At 42.5% G+C, this 19,380-nt stretch overlaps 1 protein-coding gene across 50 annotated transcripts in view; it reads left to right on the forward strand.

Annotated features, from left to right (window-relative positions):
* CELF4 (CUGBP Elav-like family member 4) overlaps positions 1–19,380 on the forward strand; it is a 676,060-nt gene that overhangs the window by 596,657 nt on the left and 60,023 nt on the right. For all 50 annotated transcript variants that reach the window (XM_063422567.1, XM_063422590.1, XM_063422542.1 and 47 more), the window contains one exon: positions 4,337–4,416. In XM_063422567.1, coding sequence (XP_063278637.1) covers positions 4,337–4,416 — 80 coding nt within the window. The remainder of the gene's footprint in view (positions 1–4,336; positions 4,417–19,380) is intronic.

Here is a 19,380-nt window from a genome sequence, read left to right on the forward strand (position 1 = left end):
CTGCAAGGGTACAGGTGCCAGCTTAAGTATTACACTTGTTACACATTTACTGTTTGAAACACGCAAATACCTAGTTGCAAAACTAGATGCCATTCCTCCTTCTGCCACTCTTTTTTGCCTGATAGCACAAAAGACCTTCTGCTACAGCCCAGGTGTGAGAATGAGGCTTCTCTCTTGTGAAGGAAGGTCATGTTTTTCCCCTATAAGTCTGTAGGTAAAGTAACTTCAATCTGACTAGGAAACCCTCTCCTCCTGGCAGTATAATGTGTCCATTAAATATTGATCTGCATATAATATAGCATAAACTGTGTTGGCATGTGCAACACCACAGAAAAGGCCAGTCCTGCCAACAGTTCTTATTTCACTGGATATTTTGACAAGTGACAACATCAACCAGCACATTTTTGCAACAGGGAGGCAAAAAAAATCCAAATCAGAGTGATGCACTGGAGAAAGATATTGTTATTCCATCAAATCACTGGTGGACAGAAAAAATACTTTACACCAGCCTCATAGCTGTTCAATACACATCAGCACAGCTCAGCCTTCCTGATATAAATGGCTGAAAATAAGCTGTGAGCACCTTTTTTTTCAGTTTTGTTGTTATTTTCTTTCCATAACACCCAAAGACAGGGTCTGGCCATGGGGAAGTAGTAGGATAGGGTGTCCTAGAGAAGCTCCAGCCATCATAACAGCAGACCGTTAAGCATGGTCAAATGAACTGTCAAATTAACAAATCAGTAGATTGGGGAAAAGCAAAAAAATCATGTCTGTCTACTTCCACTTGGAATGAAATCTAATGACAAAGAAGTTAAACAGAGTAATAATAAAGGCAATAAAGTCTGAGTTCTGTAAGAAACAAATTCCAGAGGAGATCCAACCCAAAGTCTTGTCTTCATACTTGCTCTATCTTTTTTTTTTCCCTTCTAAAACAATTTCATTATAAGACAGAATCTGAGTGGCAGCTCCATATTGCTAACCAGTTTAATTATTAGTGCTAGCAGGCTGCAGTCTCAGGCTGACGTTTCACTGAGCTGTTCAGAATCAATACAGAGCCTTGACAGAGTTAATATTACCAGCTTCCATTTGCTGGTGCTATTTACTGAGAATGTGAAGCTCCTAATTTACACACACACTGTTTCGTGCATGCACACATGCACACAGGGCAGTCAGTCCAATGGAACACTTAAGGCTAGTGCCCTTATCTTAGAAGACAGTCAGGCAAGCCACAACTCCCACAAAGTTATTCCCAGTCTGTAATGTTTTCCATCTGCTAGAAACCAATATGTGACACACATTGCTTGTGAGCTACTTATTTTGGGTAAAACTCATAAAGCCTAAATTTTACGTCAGTTGAGATTTAAGCAGATTGTCTAAATTCCAGATAGCAGTCAGATCCAACGCACTTAAATCCTACCCAGCCCACCAGGTATCCCTGTGGTGAACCTCTACACCCTTCAGGTAGCCCAGGGCAAGCACTGCTCTCAGAAGCTGGGTTGCAGCTCCCCAGTTTAATCCCATCACAGTTCAGGCACAGCCAAAAACCTGCCTAAGCCTTTTCTGAAGCCGTGGGTCTCTCCTGAGCCACGGGGCATGGCCTTCAGGGTCTGCAGAAATACCTCCTGCATGAGTTGTAGTGCTAGGAACAGTGGCTGGAATAGGGAACCAAGTGGCAGAAGAGCTGGGACTGAGGAATTTCTCACCCTGAAGGAGAATGCAGCACCTGTCTTTCCTGGGAGAGGATGGAGTGATCCTGCACCACTCCAAGTAAAGCTCAGGAGGATTCAGGCAGGAGTGCAGGAGGGACCTGAAGGGGATTCAGAAGGACTCACTGAGTCTTCATTGCTGATGCTCTCTGTGAAGCTATTCTTTTTCCCTCTTTATTTTTTTTTTTACCATTCAGCAGTCTGCCTCAATAACTCAGAAAGTAAAAATTTCCAATAGCACCCTCCAAAGGAAGAGCCTAACCACCCTCTGCAATTACAATCCTAGGGCCTGATTCTTCACTCTCCTCCAAGCTGACAAAACAGTCAGGGCAGCCCTTCCAGCTCTAATCTGGAAGCAAAAGAACAAGAAAAACTTAAGCACATGTATCTCTGTGTGTGTCAAAATCCCTTCACACTCCAGAGTTGCTCCTGTCAAAAGAACACCATTGTTCTGAGAAGAGTGACATGACTCATATCCTCAGCTCACCAGCTCCTGGAGGCAGTTCTGGTGACAATGGGAAGGAAGATTATGTGCACTTTTGGTGTTGTGTACAGAAGCCATCTGATTTCATGCTCAAACAAAAAGGATAAAATGTTGGTATCTCTGCTATTGCCTTGAAATACTGAAAACCCAGTAAAAGCTGGGGTTTTTTACTGAAAACCCAGTAAAAGCTGGGGTTTTTTACTGAAAACCCAGTAAAAGCTGGGTTTTCACTCATCCTGCTACCTCAAAATCTACTGGAAGCAGTTAATAGAAAGCAGTAGGAGGGATCTCATTAGCATCCTGGGCATTAAACAAGATAAGTACCTGCTACTCCCTTTATTCCCACCTTTATCCAGCTCCACTGATCCATCAGGACCCCCAGCACAGGGGTGAATTTCACCCAACAAGAGTGAAGTTTTTGACATGACAGCAATCCTGCTGTAAATGAAATTGGTGACTGGAACTGGAAAGCTTTTGTGTATTTGCTAATCAGCATCTTCTTTTTAGAGGCAGAAAGTACAAAAGAATCTCTGCAAATAATTAAACACTCTAATTCTGGATTATCTCTGATTAATGAAGAGGAAGACGCAGTATCTCAGGAGCCTGGGAATGCTGGGCTGGGATTATGTCATAATTGATCCCTATTGTTTCCAGCTGAAGTTTATCTATCTCATTTTCTTATGATTGTCTTCTCTCAGCTCCTTATAAATTAGATCCAACTATTAGCAATAATCACTGGCCCTTTCCTAAATACAGCCTGAGCATAGTGCTGAGAGGGTGATGCAAAGTGAACAGCTCTCAATGTGAACTGTAAGATATTTTATATTTGCATATTATTTTTAGAAGGGGCTATCACTACTTTCCTCAATCTCACTTCTATCAGCCTGCAGTGATGATTTTAGGGACCTTTGGGGTTCATTCTTTTACTTTGCAAGTTGTATTGATTCATTTTTCACCCTGCTCTGTAGGGATCCAAAAGGATGTAAAAACGTTCTAAAGATGCTGCAAAGGAGCTGAAGGAGAGCATCCCACTGTCGAGACTGGCATCCTATGCCCTGCAAACTACACTCCTTCAGGGAAACCGAGAGGGCTTTGCAAATTGATTAAAAGCTCAAAAGTTGTTGGTAGTAATAGGAGGGGATGGAAGCCAAAACTTCTCAGATCTCTCTCAATCTGTTCCAAAAACCGCCTTAGCATATGGAAATTACCCTTCATGTCTCTGAGTCAGTTTGCTTGTAGCTGGGAGTGTTGGCAATACTTTCCCCCACCCTAGAAGTGCATGTAACCCTTTGAAGTGTTGATCACTTGTGCACTCCAGCACGTATCCATAAATGCACCTTTCTGCCCTAAAACCTTATGTAAGGATTCAGTGTGAGCTTCCCTGCACAGCAAACAACACCGGCCAGAGAAACACTGCCCACATTTCTCTAATGTCCAGAAGAGAACACCTACTCAGGCACTGATTTTGCAGCTAAGAAAAACTAAGATTCAAGTTTTAGTGGTGGCAGGATGGCAATCAACACATGGGTACCTCTCCCACCCCTGCTACTTCACCAGAAGGTGTCTCATGCATTGCCAGACCTAAGTGGCTTGGAGCCAAGACAAGCTCTGGGCAGTCTGTCACAGAGCTCTACCAAGCAGTGATATAATAAGGTACCTTGTGGGTTTGGAGTAATTTGAACACTTTCTGTATGTTTGTCCTGTGGTTGCTTGTATCAAGTAAGTGCAGCTTTCCAGAAACTTGTACATGCTTCCATATTGTATTTCACAACCACACAGGGAGGAACACGCAGCATTAAGTCTAATACAAATAAAGCTTTTCACCCAATCAATTGTAAAACTGTGCAAGATTCTGCAATGGAAAGCTGTGGAGGTCAAAACATGACTAGACTCAAGATGTTCTTGCTAAGTTTGTGTCTATCAGTACTCAGTACAAGCAATGTGGGAATTCTGGAAGAAGCTTAGTCTTAAGAGGTCCTCAGGCTGCTGATGTCTGGACTCTGGAAAAGGACCAGGACATATGTTTTTTTAGTTATACTTTCTTCACAACCATATTATTGGCCTATTCTGAGGACAGGATACTTAGCTAGATGTATTTCACAGTATCCATGCAGACTTTCTTACGCTCTTCTTTTTCCTCTTCCAGGGTGTGCATTTGTGAAATACTCTTCACATGCAGAGGCCCAAGCTGCCATCAATGCCTTGCATGGCAGCCAGACAATGCCGGTGAGTAGCTCTGTAACACAGGCAAGTAAGAATCAGGCCAGCCCTGGTTGCCCTGTGGCCTGACTGAGAGGGAGAAAGTATTTATCTGTGCTCTGAAACTCGCCATCCAGGAAGGCCCAGGGTCTTGAGTGTGTTTAACTGATCAGAGGAAAGTCTGGGATGGCACTGTCATTCCTCACAGGCACAAAACCCCAATGGGTGCTGTGTTCTGTCACCAGACAGTACAGTTTTAATGACCTGAAAAAAAAGACATATGGTTCACACACGCCAAAAACTCTGGGTCAGACTCACCACGAGCACAGCTTTTCAAGTTTCCAGGGCATGAATCAAGTAGAAACTGGTGTCTAAGAGTTTCATCATTTTCCCCCCTCAGAGAGTCCCTGTCTGTAGGAAAAAGATAAAGAACTTTTTGCCAGCAGAGAGAAGCATGTTCACAACATGGTAGTAGGAGCTAGAGACAAATCACAACAGTGATGGGTGCCTTTCACTGTTAGCACAAAAGTTCCAACCTAGGCATAAGTCTGGTCCCCTACACCAGCCCTTTGAAAGTGTGTCAGACCAGTTAATGGATCTTCCTGGAAAAATCTGGGGCATCTGTCCACTGGCAAAAATTTCAAGTCATATGAGGTTTCAAGATTGATTGTTCAAGAAAATAGAAATGGGATTGTGTTTCTGTGCAAATAGATATTTGTACACCATTATGAGACAGAGAAGAATGTAAGGCATTCACTGCCAGTAGAAGAAAATATGGTACAACTTGTTTTGGTTTATTATAATAGAGTACTATTTTTATTATGAATTATTCACAGTGTAAAACATGGAAGGCTAAGAAGCATGCTGACAACTTGGAAAGGATACAAGAAAGCACAATTAAAAATATTTGAGACTGTACAATCTCCCTGTCAATAAGAGAATCTAATGTAAATTCATTAATTTATCCAAATAAGTTTAAAATGGGTCCAACAGATTTTCTCTAGATCTTTGCAGGAATGAAAATGGAAAATTCTTTATAAGCAAAAAAATTTCTAAAACTAGCAAACTATCAAGATCTCATTTTTTGGAACCCTATCTTAGACAAATCAGTTTAAAAATGGTACATGTTTACCAGTGATGGTACCAAAAAGTCTCCTCAAAATAGGGTCTCCATTCTTTGAAGGATTTAAGTACTTTTAAGTCTCTTCCTAAAAGTCTCCTTCTGACAAATCCAGATGCTGGGCTTGCTGCTGACATCCTGTACTGATATATTATGGACATCTTTCCTCAGACATGTTAAAGAGGTACTTTTAATGACTTCCTTTCAAACTTTGACTCAAAGTCAAAGTGTCTGTAAGACGACATCAGGAATTTCAATTCAGTAGGGTGTGGTACCACAAAAAAGTTTGGTAAAAAGACAATCCCAATCCCCAAAACCCTGCAAATTCTTGTGACAAAGGTGAGAGGAAGACATGACAAAAAAAGACAAAACCCAAGGAGAGTTAAAGATTTTATCTAGATCTAGTATACTCAAAATATCATTATTCCTCAGCCCTTTTCCTTCCTTCTTTCAGAACACTTTGGATTACAAAAACATATTCATCTCACAACCACCTGGAAACAACTTATGACTCCATCCTGGTGATATCACTGCAACTTAGGATATACAAAACACCAGAATTTGACCATGGGTCAGTTTTATGGGACCATTTGTCCTCTTGACTTATCTGACTCAAACACCTGTTAAAGAAATATTCTTTAATAACCAGATCAGGGCATCTGAAAAAGCACCACTATTTTACCTTTACTAGGTTAACCTTTGCCCATCCCAGACTCAGAATTGAGTTTTCACAGCTTTACAAGTTTCCATGGATTGGCTGAACCTCACAGTATATACTCTTAGTTCACAGGAAAAGCAAGGAGGAAATTAATTTCCTCCTCTTCTTTATAAGCGGTTACATGGCATTTCCTTGTGTCTCCCATGAGCTACAAGCAAGCACAACACTGCTACCAGAACACTGCAAGGTTCTTTGCAGAACCTTGAAGACCTGCAGAACGACCAACAGTCAATGAAGACGTGGAACACAACAGGTTTTTCCCACAGTGGCTAAAAATTTCCAAGGCTCTTTGAATAAGATAGGCCAAATCCTGCCAGGATCTCTGTGTCCATTCTTGTTTTCATGGTACTTTGGGGTGTGCAGCATTTTCAGGACGTACTTGGACGTTCACAGGGAAATGCAGCCACCTCGTGGTGAGATGCTGACGCAGCCCATCGTGCTTGGGAAGGAGGGGGGCATTTCTGCCATCTTCCCTCAGCCCCCCTTCCATTCCTCTTGCTCCTAGGTCTGGCCTCGTTTGTCCAGTTGCAATGCCAACTCAATGTTGTTCCTGTGGTAGGGCAAATTTCAGCATCTCTTGGTTTGTCCTCGTGTACCACCAGCAGGGTATCCATCATCATTCTTGTCAGGTCTCGAGCCGTTCATTCCTGCAGCAGGCTCCTGTTTCTCCACAGCTGTCAGCATTATTGCTCTACTGTGACTTCCTGTTCACACAACATATGTTGCCTAATAGTTTCAAAAGGCAACTCTCTTTTATGAAACTTCCTTTCTTTTTTTCTTTTTTTTTTTTCTTTTTTTTTTTTTTTTTAATTAACCTTACTTTGGACAAGTGCCTGACCATCAGCAATTACAAGCCTATTTCTCTTTGCAAGGCACCTGTTTCTCCTAAGGGTCCACCAAGTCTAAATCTTTCCGATTTTTACACAAATTCCTTTAGAAATAAGCTACCCAAAATCCCCTACTTTTGAGCAGGTGCAAAGTTCCTTCTCTAGCATCCTGTCAAAAGAGCTTCTTTTTTGTCTTTTTAGATTATATTTTCTATCAGCTCATTAACTTTATTACAGTGTTTTACTGGAACTCTGTATCATCCTTTGTAAGAGATCATAATCTTCATGTACTTTTGTTTGCACTTATATAATATATTTACAGCAATCATATGTCCTGTACTTTTAGCTTTGGTTACTACATCCCCTCCTGTCTCTGTTTCCTGTCCATATGGGGACATAAACAGGTCTCTTCCTATCATTCTCTTCTATTCCTCATCTAAGCCTTGTCCCTAACAGCCTTTTCCACCAACACAAATTCAGCTGCTATTACTGTAGTGACAGCTTGCAGATCTAATTTTTCTGCTTCAGGACTGACTCCTGTCCAACCCAAAATCTTGGTCTGTCTTTCCAGCATTTCTTGGTGGATGTTGAGCTGTCAGAACAAGCTCAATATGTATAAAACTGAGCTCTTGAACTTTCCCACTCAAAACCTGTCTTTTCTATCCTCCACCTCCATTCTCAAATACTGTGGACAATATTATTATTCTACCTGTCAGTCATGCTTCTTCCTAGGCATCATCTTCAGCTTGGTTTTCTCCTTCTCCCCATGTCTTTGTATCTGGGCAACAGCCAAATGTTGAAGAGCCATTCTGCAGAACACATCCTACAAATCTAAGATGTGGCCTTGTCCATCCACCCACGCAGAAAAAATCTCTTCCCAAAAGTTTATTGAACTATTATAGAATGGTTTGGATTGAAAGGGACCTTAAAGAGCATCTACATGTCCATTAGCAGGAGTAGAGACACTTTCAACTGGACCAGGTTGATCAAGGTCTTATCTAAGTAGGCCTTGGTCACTACCAGGGTTGGAGCACCCACAGCCTCTCTGGGCAACAGGCTCCCCTGCCTCACCATCCTTACAGGGACAGATTTCTTCCTATCAGCTGATCTAAGCCTGCCCTCTTTCAGTCTGAAACCACTCCCCTCTGTACTCTCACTGCAGACCCTTGTCAAAAGCCCTTCTTCAGCTCCCCTGTAGCCCTTTAGGCATGGGAAGGTGCTGTAAGGTCTCCCTGGAGCCCTCTCTTCTCCACCCTGAACAACACCAACTCTCTCAGCCTGTCTTCCCAGGAGAAGTGCCTCAGCACTCTGAGCATCTTTGTGTTCTCCTCTGGACTCGATCCAACAGGTCCATTTCCTTCTTATGTTTGGGATCCCAGAGCTGAATGCGGAACTGCAGGAGAGGTCTCAAGAGAGTGGAGTAGAAGGGCAGAATCACGCACGTTTAAGTCACAGCAACAATTATTCTACCCAGAAGCTACACAGGATTAAAAAACAGAGTATTTTTGCACCCTTTTCACCATCTTGCCCACTGTGGCAACTCAAAATTTCTTTGCTTATGAATTCATTCCTGGAAGGGGTAGAACAGTACTGTTTCTGTGTACATTTCCTGCACAGGAGTGAGAAGAATTGACAAGTGTGATGTGCTTATCTTTAACAACCTGAAACTTTGGCCCTATTCTAAATATCTTCTATGATTCCCACAGAAAGCAGAGAGACATTTCCAGAGATTTTTACATTCTTCATGTTTCTGTGCTAGGATGGGCAATAACACCTTCTGGGCATGCCTGTCCCATTACAATGGATTACTCAATAACAGACTTAGACTGAATACCTGAGGTGAGACTCATCTAACCTAATTTGAGACACCCAGAAGTTAAGAAACTCATGTCTGAGGTTGTCATCTAAGTTTATCATCTAAGTTCCTTGTATAATCAATAAAGGGAAATAGATACCTTTGGAGAAATTTTATTTTACAGAAATAGATTTTGAAACCTGTCTAACTAATAGGCAAAACCAAATTGAAGTGTGCTTTTCAGCTAATTTTAAGCATAAATTTGCTATGGTCCTATAGCTCCAAAATAGTGGTTCTTCATCCAAAGTGCAACGTAGAATGAAAGAAGGACCAATACTGCTTAAAAACTAAAGATAAACCCAGTGCAGCTTAAAGTGAACACATCACATCCAATGCAGGGAGACTTGAAATCTGTCCTGGATGTTTGCTGCCCAGATAAACCAATTTGGGATCAGAAACCAGGCATCCTGCAGCAGAGTCCCCCGACTCCTATTCCATTAGATGTGCAATGAACTTGCTTAACACGCTAATTGTCAGCACTATGTTCATTCCATACCTTTCTTTAATTAATGATGTTTAATGCCATCAAGACCTCCAGACTTCTGTAAGGTGGTTTTTCCCACCATACAGGCCAAATCCTCTATTTGTTTTACTACAGAAGCCTGCAGCAACTTGGTCAAAGCACTGCATTTCCTCTGCATCCAGGCAATAGCATCCCAAGTCTATCTACAGCTGGCTGAACATTTTCCATGAAAATTACTTTTCAGATGGAATCCTTGTTTAGTGAAAAGGGAAAATGTGAGACTTGGATACAAGCACTGAACAGACGTCTGCCTTTCAGAGAAAGATTCAATTTAGCTGAACTCTGAAAAAACAGTAGTATTGTGATGCACAACTTTGTTAACTTGAGGGTTTTCATTTAAATATTTTTCCATGCAGCTCTTATCAATGCAAATTACAAAACCAAATTCAAATCTCTGTCTAGGAACAACCAAATATCAAATTATGCAATTATTGCTCAATGTTGTTAGATGACATATGGATTAGATTTCTAGTGGTTGTACTTTACACTTTTTATTAAGCAAGAAAATATGAATGGCATAACACCTTGAATGAGATCGATTTTGAGCCTCTGTCTATCATGTTCTTTGGAAGTCCACACATAGTACGAAAATTCCCAGCTAAACGTGGGTAACAGTCAGCTGAAAGAATTGTCTTCTTTCCTTAGACAAAGTACTGTCTATCCCCTCATACCATAGATTTTTTTTTTCCATAATTTAAGCTAAAGGAATTTGTCACCTGTTTGGTTTATCAGGTAAGAATGACTTAAATATGAAATTATCAAAAACTGCCTCAATAATCATAGAATCACAGAATGGTTTGGGTAGGAAGAGACCACAAAGATCATCTAGTTCCAACACCCTGGCATGAGCAGGGATGCCAGGCACTAAACCAAGACTTAGACATGTCTTTGTCCTGTGCAGTGGCCTCTTTCAAACTAAAGGCAAAGGGGGCACTGGTTCTCATTTTCCTGGCTTTGGATGCTCAGGCACCCCACCAAGGAAACCACCCCCAGCTCACACTAATGACTGCTGCTGTTATTGCTGTGCATTCCTGTGGTGCAGCTACGACTTTACAAAGCTCTGTGAAGCTGCCTTCAGACACAGCCCCACTGTGGAAAACAGCTGAGCAGCTGTGCTCACTCCCCACTAATACAGCAGAGGAATATTTAGGTGAATTAGGGGTGGAAGGGAAAAGCAGTGCAGAGTCTTCAAAAGGAGCTCTGAGCAGGTGGAGAAAAGGAGGGAAATGGGCCTTTGTGGGCACGATGAAGCTGCAGCCTGGATCCTACACTCATGGAGTGGCGGGGAAGCAGATTTTGCAGGAGCAGGCTGCACCAAAGCACTAAGTAGGCAGGAACTCCCTGGGAGGAGCAGCCTAGTGGCTCCGGTGAGTGGGGGGCCACAATGTCGTAGATCAGCTGAGGTATTTTTAACAATTATTTTGGTATAAACAGCTCTGAACTTGAGGAGCTCCATGTAAATGGGAAGCAGTGGGGCTTGTAATTAGATTTGTGTACACTTTCATAAATTGCTGGAAAACATCAAAGCCGTGATAGAAGGCTGTGGTGCACTTTATTTCCTTCTTCTGTTCTTCTGTTAATTGAATGGTTGATGTGTGGATAGGAAGCGTTGGCTTCGCAGAGTACTATTTACAGACCCGCTGACAGCTGCACTGTGAAAATTAACAGGAACAGAGCAGCCTCTGTCACAGCTCTTCCCATGAGGGACTTGCTTCAAATTAGATCATTTCTTTCATAGGAGAAACTTTCCTCATTGCTCCTCCCTTCTTCGCAAATATGCACACACATCCAGCTGCACACTCCCCTCCTCCCCTCAGGCTCATGGCAGCCTTTAGTGCTCAGAAGGGTTTGTAATTTCCACAAAGTTTCAGTACTCAGGCTGCTGTTTAAAACCTGTAGTGCATTCCATTTCCAGCAAGATACATTCTTCAGGAAGTCATCCAAATCTGTGAGCTGGGTGTGTGGAGCCACAGCTTCTTGTTTGCAGGTCTCACATTAACTAGAACATTCTTTTCATCCTCCCAGAAACTATAGTAAGACATCCTCTCAGACTGCTACTGTTGGAAATGTGGTTATTGTTGTTCCTAGAGAAAACTGCCATGTGCTAAACACCATAAAAATCTCTGACAGGACAGTTCCTACACTCAGCAGTTTGCTAACTAGAGGCCAGGGTTAACCAGTATGGATGAATTACTTCAAAGTGTCAGTCAAAGTATAAAACTTCAAGACCATCTACACTTTTGTTAAATTTGATGGAGAGGATCTAGGTCTGGACTGTCTTGAGTTGCTGAGGGTTTAGAATTGATGCCCCAAATGCCTACAATTAGATAATCTGAATGTCTTTTTAACAGACAAGACACAAGAGAGAAACAAACAAAAAAATAATAACACAATGTATGGGAGTGAACCAGTCTTTTACATAATCAATCTATATGTTTAGCCTGTTCTTAGCTGAGTGACAGCAGTTCTTGTTCTTGGTTCCAGTAGAGAAGTAATAACCAGTGAACACCTGAGAATCTAAATCTTAATATTTATTGATATCTGGGAAATACAGAATATCAAACTTGAAGCCTACAATTCACCCCCTCACTTACCAAAAATGTCTTCAAAATATCTCAGTAACATAAATAGAACCATGGACATACCCATAGTATAAACAGACAACAATTAAATAGACCACGATTCAAAGTATTAATTAACCAACAAAAATTACTCTCATTGAGATTCCAGCATGGCCTCAGGTTCTCAATTAATAAAAACCACATTGTGAGGGTCAGTAGAGACACAGTCACTGAGCCCCTCAGGCTGTCAGGGTAAATAGAATCACACTACCACAGAATCATCAAAATTGGAAGAGATCTTTAAGTCCAACTAATAACCCAGCACTACCTTTGTAACTCCTAAACCACATCACCCAGGTCCAGATGCCTCTTAAATACTTCCAGGGATGGTGACTCCACTAGGGCAACCTATTCCAGTGCCTGAAAACCCTAATAGTGATTTTTTTTTTTCCTAACATCTAGTCTGGATGTCTCCTGTTTCAGCTTAAGACTATTTCCTCTGATCTTCTACTGCAGGTATAGTACAAAAAACCAGTCCCCACCTCTCTATAACCTCCTTTCAAGTAATCATAGAGAGCCATAAGTTCTCCCTTTGAACCTCCTCTTCTTGAAACTAAAATAGGAAATGGAAAATCCATTAGACTTTTCTTTTACATGACCACAGAAACATAAAGAGATTTTCAGAGGTAATCCAGGCTGAAAGTTGATGAAACTCCAGCATCTAAGTGACCTTCATGACTCATACCTGAGTTTGCGTGAAAGTTAGTTGCCTAAAGTCACAAAGTCTAGGGCAGAGTGAGGTACCATCACTGCCAGTCCACCTGTCCAAATTAAAGCAGAAGGCTGAGGCCTGGTTTTACGTGACTGTTGTTAGAGAAGCCATTGGGTGAGAATGGAGATGTCAGCTCTGACCGGTTTTTCTTCTCTTTTCTGTTGATCTCGAACTCTCTAAAGAAACCACATTCCTTGCAATGTCGTTTTGCAACACAGAGGGTGTGTTGTTTAACTCTGGGCAAAGCACAGCACATCCATTCCTTCTATTAAAAAATAGTAATACTTTAGGAACCCTTTAATAAGTCACCAGCAGCAGGCCTGACCCTCTTTCCAGTAATGAATGATTTTTTTGAATATGCTTCTTAAACACCATTTATAAAAGTGTGTGTTGTACTTCAGAGTGAAAAAAGCAGTGGACATTTAATACCTACATGTTAGTTAGCAGCCATTTCTACCACCAAAGTCCAGTGACTCTTGATAGCTCATCTTACCTTTTCATTGAGCAGTGGGCTCTAGATGGGGGGGCAGGGAAGAAAGCTCATAGGCCCAATCCCACCACTTCCATCAAGACTGCAGATTCTACAAGCTCTGGGACAGCAGTTTCACTGTGTTGCCATAATTTCCCTTAATTCTTCCCTTAATTCTTCCCTTAATTCTTTCTATAAAAAGTAAAATTGTAAGACTGCATTCCCTGCGTCTCCCACAGTTTCATAAATTAACTAATTAATCATGTTTCTAGGTCTCTGAGCAGAGATCCAGGCAGCCTGGCTGCCTGACACAGGGTGTGAATCATGAGGGCACCAAAAATGGCCTTCACTTCTCTGGTTATATCTCCAAAACCACACTGTAATCCAGCAGAGCACTGAAGAGACTTGTGGGACATAGATATCACTGGACATCTTCCCTGGGCCTCTCTGCTCCCTCTGACCCACAGCATTCACCACCTCCAAACAAGCGATGACTGCTTGTGAGCCACATTACCTCATTCTGGAAAAAAAATATCCAATTGGCACCCACCCAACCCTTCTCACCTCCAAGGGGAGCTGGGCATTAAATCAGCAGCTGTGGAGGTGGTCATGGAAAAGCAGGAACAGGATCATGTCACTGCTGAGAGTTGCCCAGGTCCTGGTGCTAACAACAGCCCCTGCAATTCTTACTCCACTCAACTCTTTTCTAAACTGTGCAAGATTAGGACTTGAGGGACTAAAATAATTCACAAGCAGTGACCTTCCTGGGATATCAGAGTCATTGATAAGCCTCCAGCCTGGGAGACATGAAACAGTCCCTGCCTGCCAGGGGAGTTCCTGGCCTATTGGAGGTAGCTCCACTGGGCATCACGACCTTCCTCTAATAAGGAGTAAAGATATTAGAATTGTCTTTACCTCTTCTGCTTGCTTTTGAGGGCATCTCTTTCTTCCTCCTTTTCTCTTCCTGTATCTTTTGATCTAAGCCTCATTAAATCAGTGGCGACCTCCTACATAGTTAGGCTATGGATCAGCATTAAATTGCTCTGGATACTTCTCATTTTTTCCCTTTAATTCACTCTTTCCCAGCCTTGCTCAGGTGTGTGGTCAGGATGGAGAACACATATTCTTGTGAGGAAAACAGAAAGATCTTAGTAACTGGTAGGATGTTATCCCTATCCAAAACAACGCATAGTGATGCAGTAGCTATTATCCAAATGGGTTTTGCAAAGTTCAAAATTAATTTTTAGAGGAAAAAGATGTCCCCAAATTATCAAAACTATGACTTTCAAACAAGGCTCTCAACTGAAGCTCACACAAATTCATGAATGTGAAGCCTCCTACCAGGCACCAATGTCTTTGCTTCAGATGTCCACTGGCACGTGAAATCACATAGAAGATCATGCTTGACTTCCCATTCCAAAGGTTTGTCTGGTGGTGCTCACAGGAATAGGGGTTGTGACGATGGCATGTTTCAGTCTTAGTGGAGTGGAATACAGCAAGGGCAGATCTTTCAACATAAACTGACTTCTTATTCCATGAAAACCCAGGAGATCTTCACTGAATTTACACCATTTCATAGCTCCAACTGACCATCTGTTTCTCTGTATTAAAGCATGCATGACACCTCCCTGAAAACAGAATACTTTCTCAATTAACTGTGCAATCATAGAAAAGTTTGGATTAGAAGTAACCTTTGAAGCTTATCTGGTCCAGCCCATGGCAGGACAGTGCTTGGAGATCTTCAGTTTAAATATGCTACAAAAATCCAAATCTTTTATTATCTCAGTTAAGCAACGTGGTTTACACCACAATAGCATGGAGTCTTGTAGCATGACAGGGATCTGAGAGGGACAGCCATGTGCAGGCTGTTGGCAATGTAGTGCCATGGAAATATTCTTTTATGTCATATGAACAGCTGAAATGAATCTGCCCAGCTTGCCAGCCCTTCTAGCTCTTTTTTTTTTTTCTCCCAAGTCATCATAGGCTGTTCATGTCATCACCCTGAGCTGCCAAAGAGGTGTGGAGCTCTTGTGAGCAGGGTCCTGAAGCATCAGGATCTCACAGCTGGTTGAGATGTTACTTTGCTTTGACAATAGTCAGTTCACTGTACGACTGGAATAATTCACTTCTATTATTTTCATCCTTGCTTGTTTAACTGAAAGATCATTCAAAGGGCTCTATACTGCAGCTACTAAATATGTTCTTAATAGTAATTATAGTAAGACTTTTTTTTTTTTTTTGGGGGGGGGGCAGGGCATGTAAGGATATTTTGAGGGAAGTATATTTTTAGTTATTATGGAACTAAACTTACCTAATCTTTCAAACCATGTTGCTCATCTTGTAAGGGAGAAATATACAACATTTTCTTTTGGATTCTGGATTTTATGTTTGTCTTCAAATAGACAAAAAAATGTATTTACTGCTTTCACAGTCCTAAGTATCAGGAAGGAATTTCTAGTCTGTTGGTGTAACAATACCTCCCACTTCATAATGCATTAAGGAAGGTGAATGATTTTGTGAGGACTTTTATCATCCATAGACTGAGCTGAAAAACAAAGAAGTGTTTGAAGAACTCTGCTTTTAAGTTTAGGTTTTTCAGATATCTGGCTTTGATTCGAGAGGCATACTAACACCTGGGTTATATATTGAGTTCTTCCTAATTAGAATTGGGTATAGTGACACCAGGACTCAATGATTCTGTTGCCCTGTGGAAAGCAATAACTTTAGCTCTGAGAGACACCTGGTAAGTAGTGTATGGGCAAATAAAACCTAAATCAAGCTTCCACTCCAAATAAATTAACAGCTCTGGAGACTTGTGGAGGGAAGTACCTGCAGCAACTCTCTCTGCTTAGACATTGCATGAAGAATCTTCTCTACTGAGGGAGCAGCATTATCAAAGGGTCCATCACTACAGTCCTGGATGAATGCCTCCTTTCCCCTCTCCATCTCTGTCACTCTCAAGAGTGTCTAAACCAGCTCTCAGGACTGTACAGTGGAAATAGCTCCTAGGGACTGCTGTCTACTCATCTTTCAGATGAGACATGAAATTGAAGCCCTAAGTGCCAGAAAAATAACATATTTCACAAGATGGGAGGGATGTTAGTCCTGGTCTTTTGGTCACCTTCCAGCCTGGGTAATTACATTTCTGCCTAGCTGAAATTCCCACTGCTCTAGAGTTTAATTGCACAGTAGTTTCTTTTTTGCTTGCCTAAAATCCCAGGTTGGGGTAAACCCCACTGTCTAATTCAGCAGCCCTCTTTTCAACAGAGCTTCCTAGGCATTTTCAAAAAAATTCCAAATTTGTTTTCAAACTTAGGGGACATCATGCCAAATGGCCTGAGATGACAGAGCCCAAAGCAAAGAAATCCTCCTTTGGCTTTTGGGCCTTAACATCAAGGATCCCTGCACGGAAATATTACCCTGATTGTCTTGCTGAAGGTCAGCAACTTTCCAGCTCTGCTTTCTAGTCAATAAAGGAGTGCTAAGGCAAAATTTCCACCACAGGCAAACCCTTTTCTGTGGTCACACTTAGGAATATAACCATTGTCTAAAAGAGGATTATCCAGCAGAACCTACTCAGTTAACCATCTTTGTGTACATGCCTGACATTTTGGAAGGTATTTTATAGGATTTGCACATTCAAATTTCTTATATTCAAGAGCTTTAGTCATTGGAACTTCAATATAACAATTTTTTAAAAAATATTTTTGGCCCAGAACTTTTACCTGGCTCCATTTGAGCTACTGAAGATGTAAAGGTCCACCTCCACGAGACACCCTTGTGTTAAAGTACTTAAATGTATGTTTGCCTCCAGCAAGAGATTCACTAAGCTTAAAGTGAAACACAATTTAATGACTTTGGCAAATTAGGCCCAGATTCATCAGTTTTGAAGGAAAAAGGTGTCTAACCATCTGTGGAGATTAGTAACCTACTGAATCAGAGCAGATTTACAGGGCTGGCAGGAAAAGGAAATTCAGGCATATATTCTGCAAGGCCAGACCTTCACAGAACATTTCCTAAGAATATTGTTTTAGGGAGAAATAATTGGACACCTGAGCTAGAAAACAGCAGAATAACTCCCCCTGTAATCCAAGCAGAAGCAGTAAGAGACATGCTGAGCTACCTAGGTGCTCACAAGACTGTGGGCCCAGATGAGATCCATTATAAAGTGATGAGGGAGCTGGCAGAAGAGCTTGCCAAGGCGTTCTCCATCATTTATCATCAGTCCTGGCTCACTGGGGAGATCCCAGATGACTGGAGGTACCTATGTGACATACATCCATCAGAACAGCTGGAAGAATGGTCTAGAAAAATACAGGCCTGTCAGCCTGACTTTGGTCCCCAGCAAAGTTATGGAACAGGCCATCATGACTGCCATCGCATGGCACCTACAAGATGGTCAAGGGATGAGACCCAGCTAGAAAGGGTTTAGGAGGGGCAGGTCCTGTCTGACCAAGCTGATCTCCTTTGATGACCAGATGACCCATCTGGTGGCTGTGGAGAAGGCTGTGGATGTGTCTGCCTGAACTTCAGCAAGGCCTTTGACACTGTCTCCCTCAGCACACTCCTGGAAAAGCTGGCAGCCACGGCTTGGACAGGAGCACTCTGCTGGGTTAGGAACTAGCTGCATGGCTGGGCCCAGAGAGTGATGGTGAAGGGTCCTGCATCCAGCTGGGGGCCAGCCACCAGTGGTGTCCTCCAGAGATCTGTGTTGGACCCAGTCCTGTTTTATTGATGATCTGGATGAGGGGGCTGTCCACCATTAGCAAATTTGCAGGTGACACCACTTTGAGGGGCAGTGTCAAAGGGTAGGAGTGCTCTGCAGAGGGACCTCTACAGGCTGGATAGGTGGGCTGAATCCAACAATGGATGGGGTCTGGGATCCTGCATTTTGGCCACAACACCCCCCTGCAGTGCTACAGGCTGGAAACAGTCTCTGGACAGCAGCCAGGCAGAAAGGGTTGTGGGGGAGCTGTTTGACAGCGGACTGAACATGAGCCAGTGGTAGGCCCTGGTGGCCAAGAAGGCCAGTGGCACCTGGCCTGGATCAGGAATAGTGTGGCCAGCCAGAACAGGGAAGTCATTCTTCCTCCGTACTTGGCACTGATGAGGCTCCACCTTAAAGACTGTGTCCAGTTCTAGGCCCCCCAATTTAGAAAGGACATTGAGATGCTGGAGCATGACCAGAAAAGGACAACAAAGATAGTGAAGGGTAGCATAATGTTACAGCAGCCCTCTTGTTAGAGGTAGAAATGAGCCAAGACACAGACTTCTTGTTTATCACAGCATGAAATTGGTCCGGGTTCATTCCTCTTTACAGCTCAGTCATCCTGATTCCAACAATTCCCTGACTCTGGCTGCAGCAAACTCCCATTGTAGGTTTCCTTTGCAGCCTCTGACTGATGGTTATTTCCTACTAAACTCTGCCTGCAGGTATTAGTGTGCAGACTCTGACTGCAGGCTTTTACCCAGCTAGACTGTATCTGCAGGTTCCAACAACAGGCTCTAACTGCAGAGCCAGACTGACCTCACAGCAGGGATTCTCTCTCCCCAGGATCCTTCTTCTCCATGAGCCTCTCATTTTGCCTTCCTCAAGGTTCCTCCTCCCTCATGATTCCCCCTCACTAGCTAACCCTCTCCCTTTTATCACTTATCTTTATTGCATACAGCTGTGACTTATCAGGGATGAGGTCACCTGAATTCCTTTCTCCTATAGCATAAGTCCTATGAGGAATGCCTGAGGAAGCTGTGGTCTGTTGGAAGCCTGGAGAAGAGGCTTAGGGATAACCTCTATATCCCTCTCTACAACTCCCTGACAGGAGTCTGTAGCTAAGGGAGGGTCAGTTTCTTCTCTCAGGAAATAAGACAAGAGGACACAGTCTTAAGCTGCTCTAGGCAAGGTTTAGGTTGGATATTAGAAGAAATTTCTTCACAGAAAGGGTGATTGGGCATTGGAATGGGCTGCCCAGGGAGGTTGTAGAGTCACAGTTCCTGGAGGTGTTTAAGACTGGATGTGGCACTCAGTGCCATGGTCTGGTGGACACAGTGGTGTTAGGTCATAGGCTGGACTCAATTATCTGAAAGATCTTTTCCATTCTAGTTGATTCTGTGATCTTTCTCTGCTGCCAGATAATGTTTGGCCTCCA

The sequence above is a fragment of the Prinia subflava genome, chromosome Z, assembly GCF_021018805.1.
Source record: "Prinia subflava isolate CZ2003 ecotype Zambia chromosome Z, Cam_Psub_1.2, whole genome shotgun sequence".
Lineage (NCBI taxonomy): Eukaryota > Metazoa > Chordata > Aves > Passeriformes > Cisticolidae > Prinia > Prinia subflava.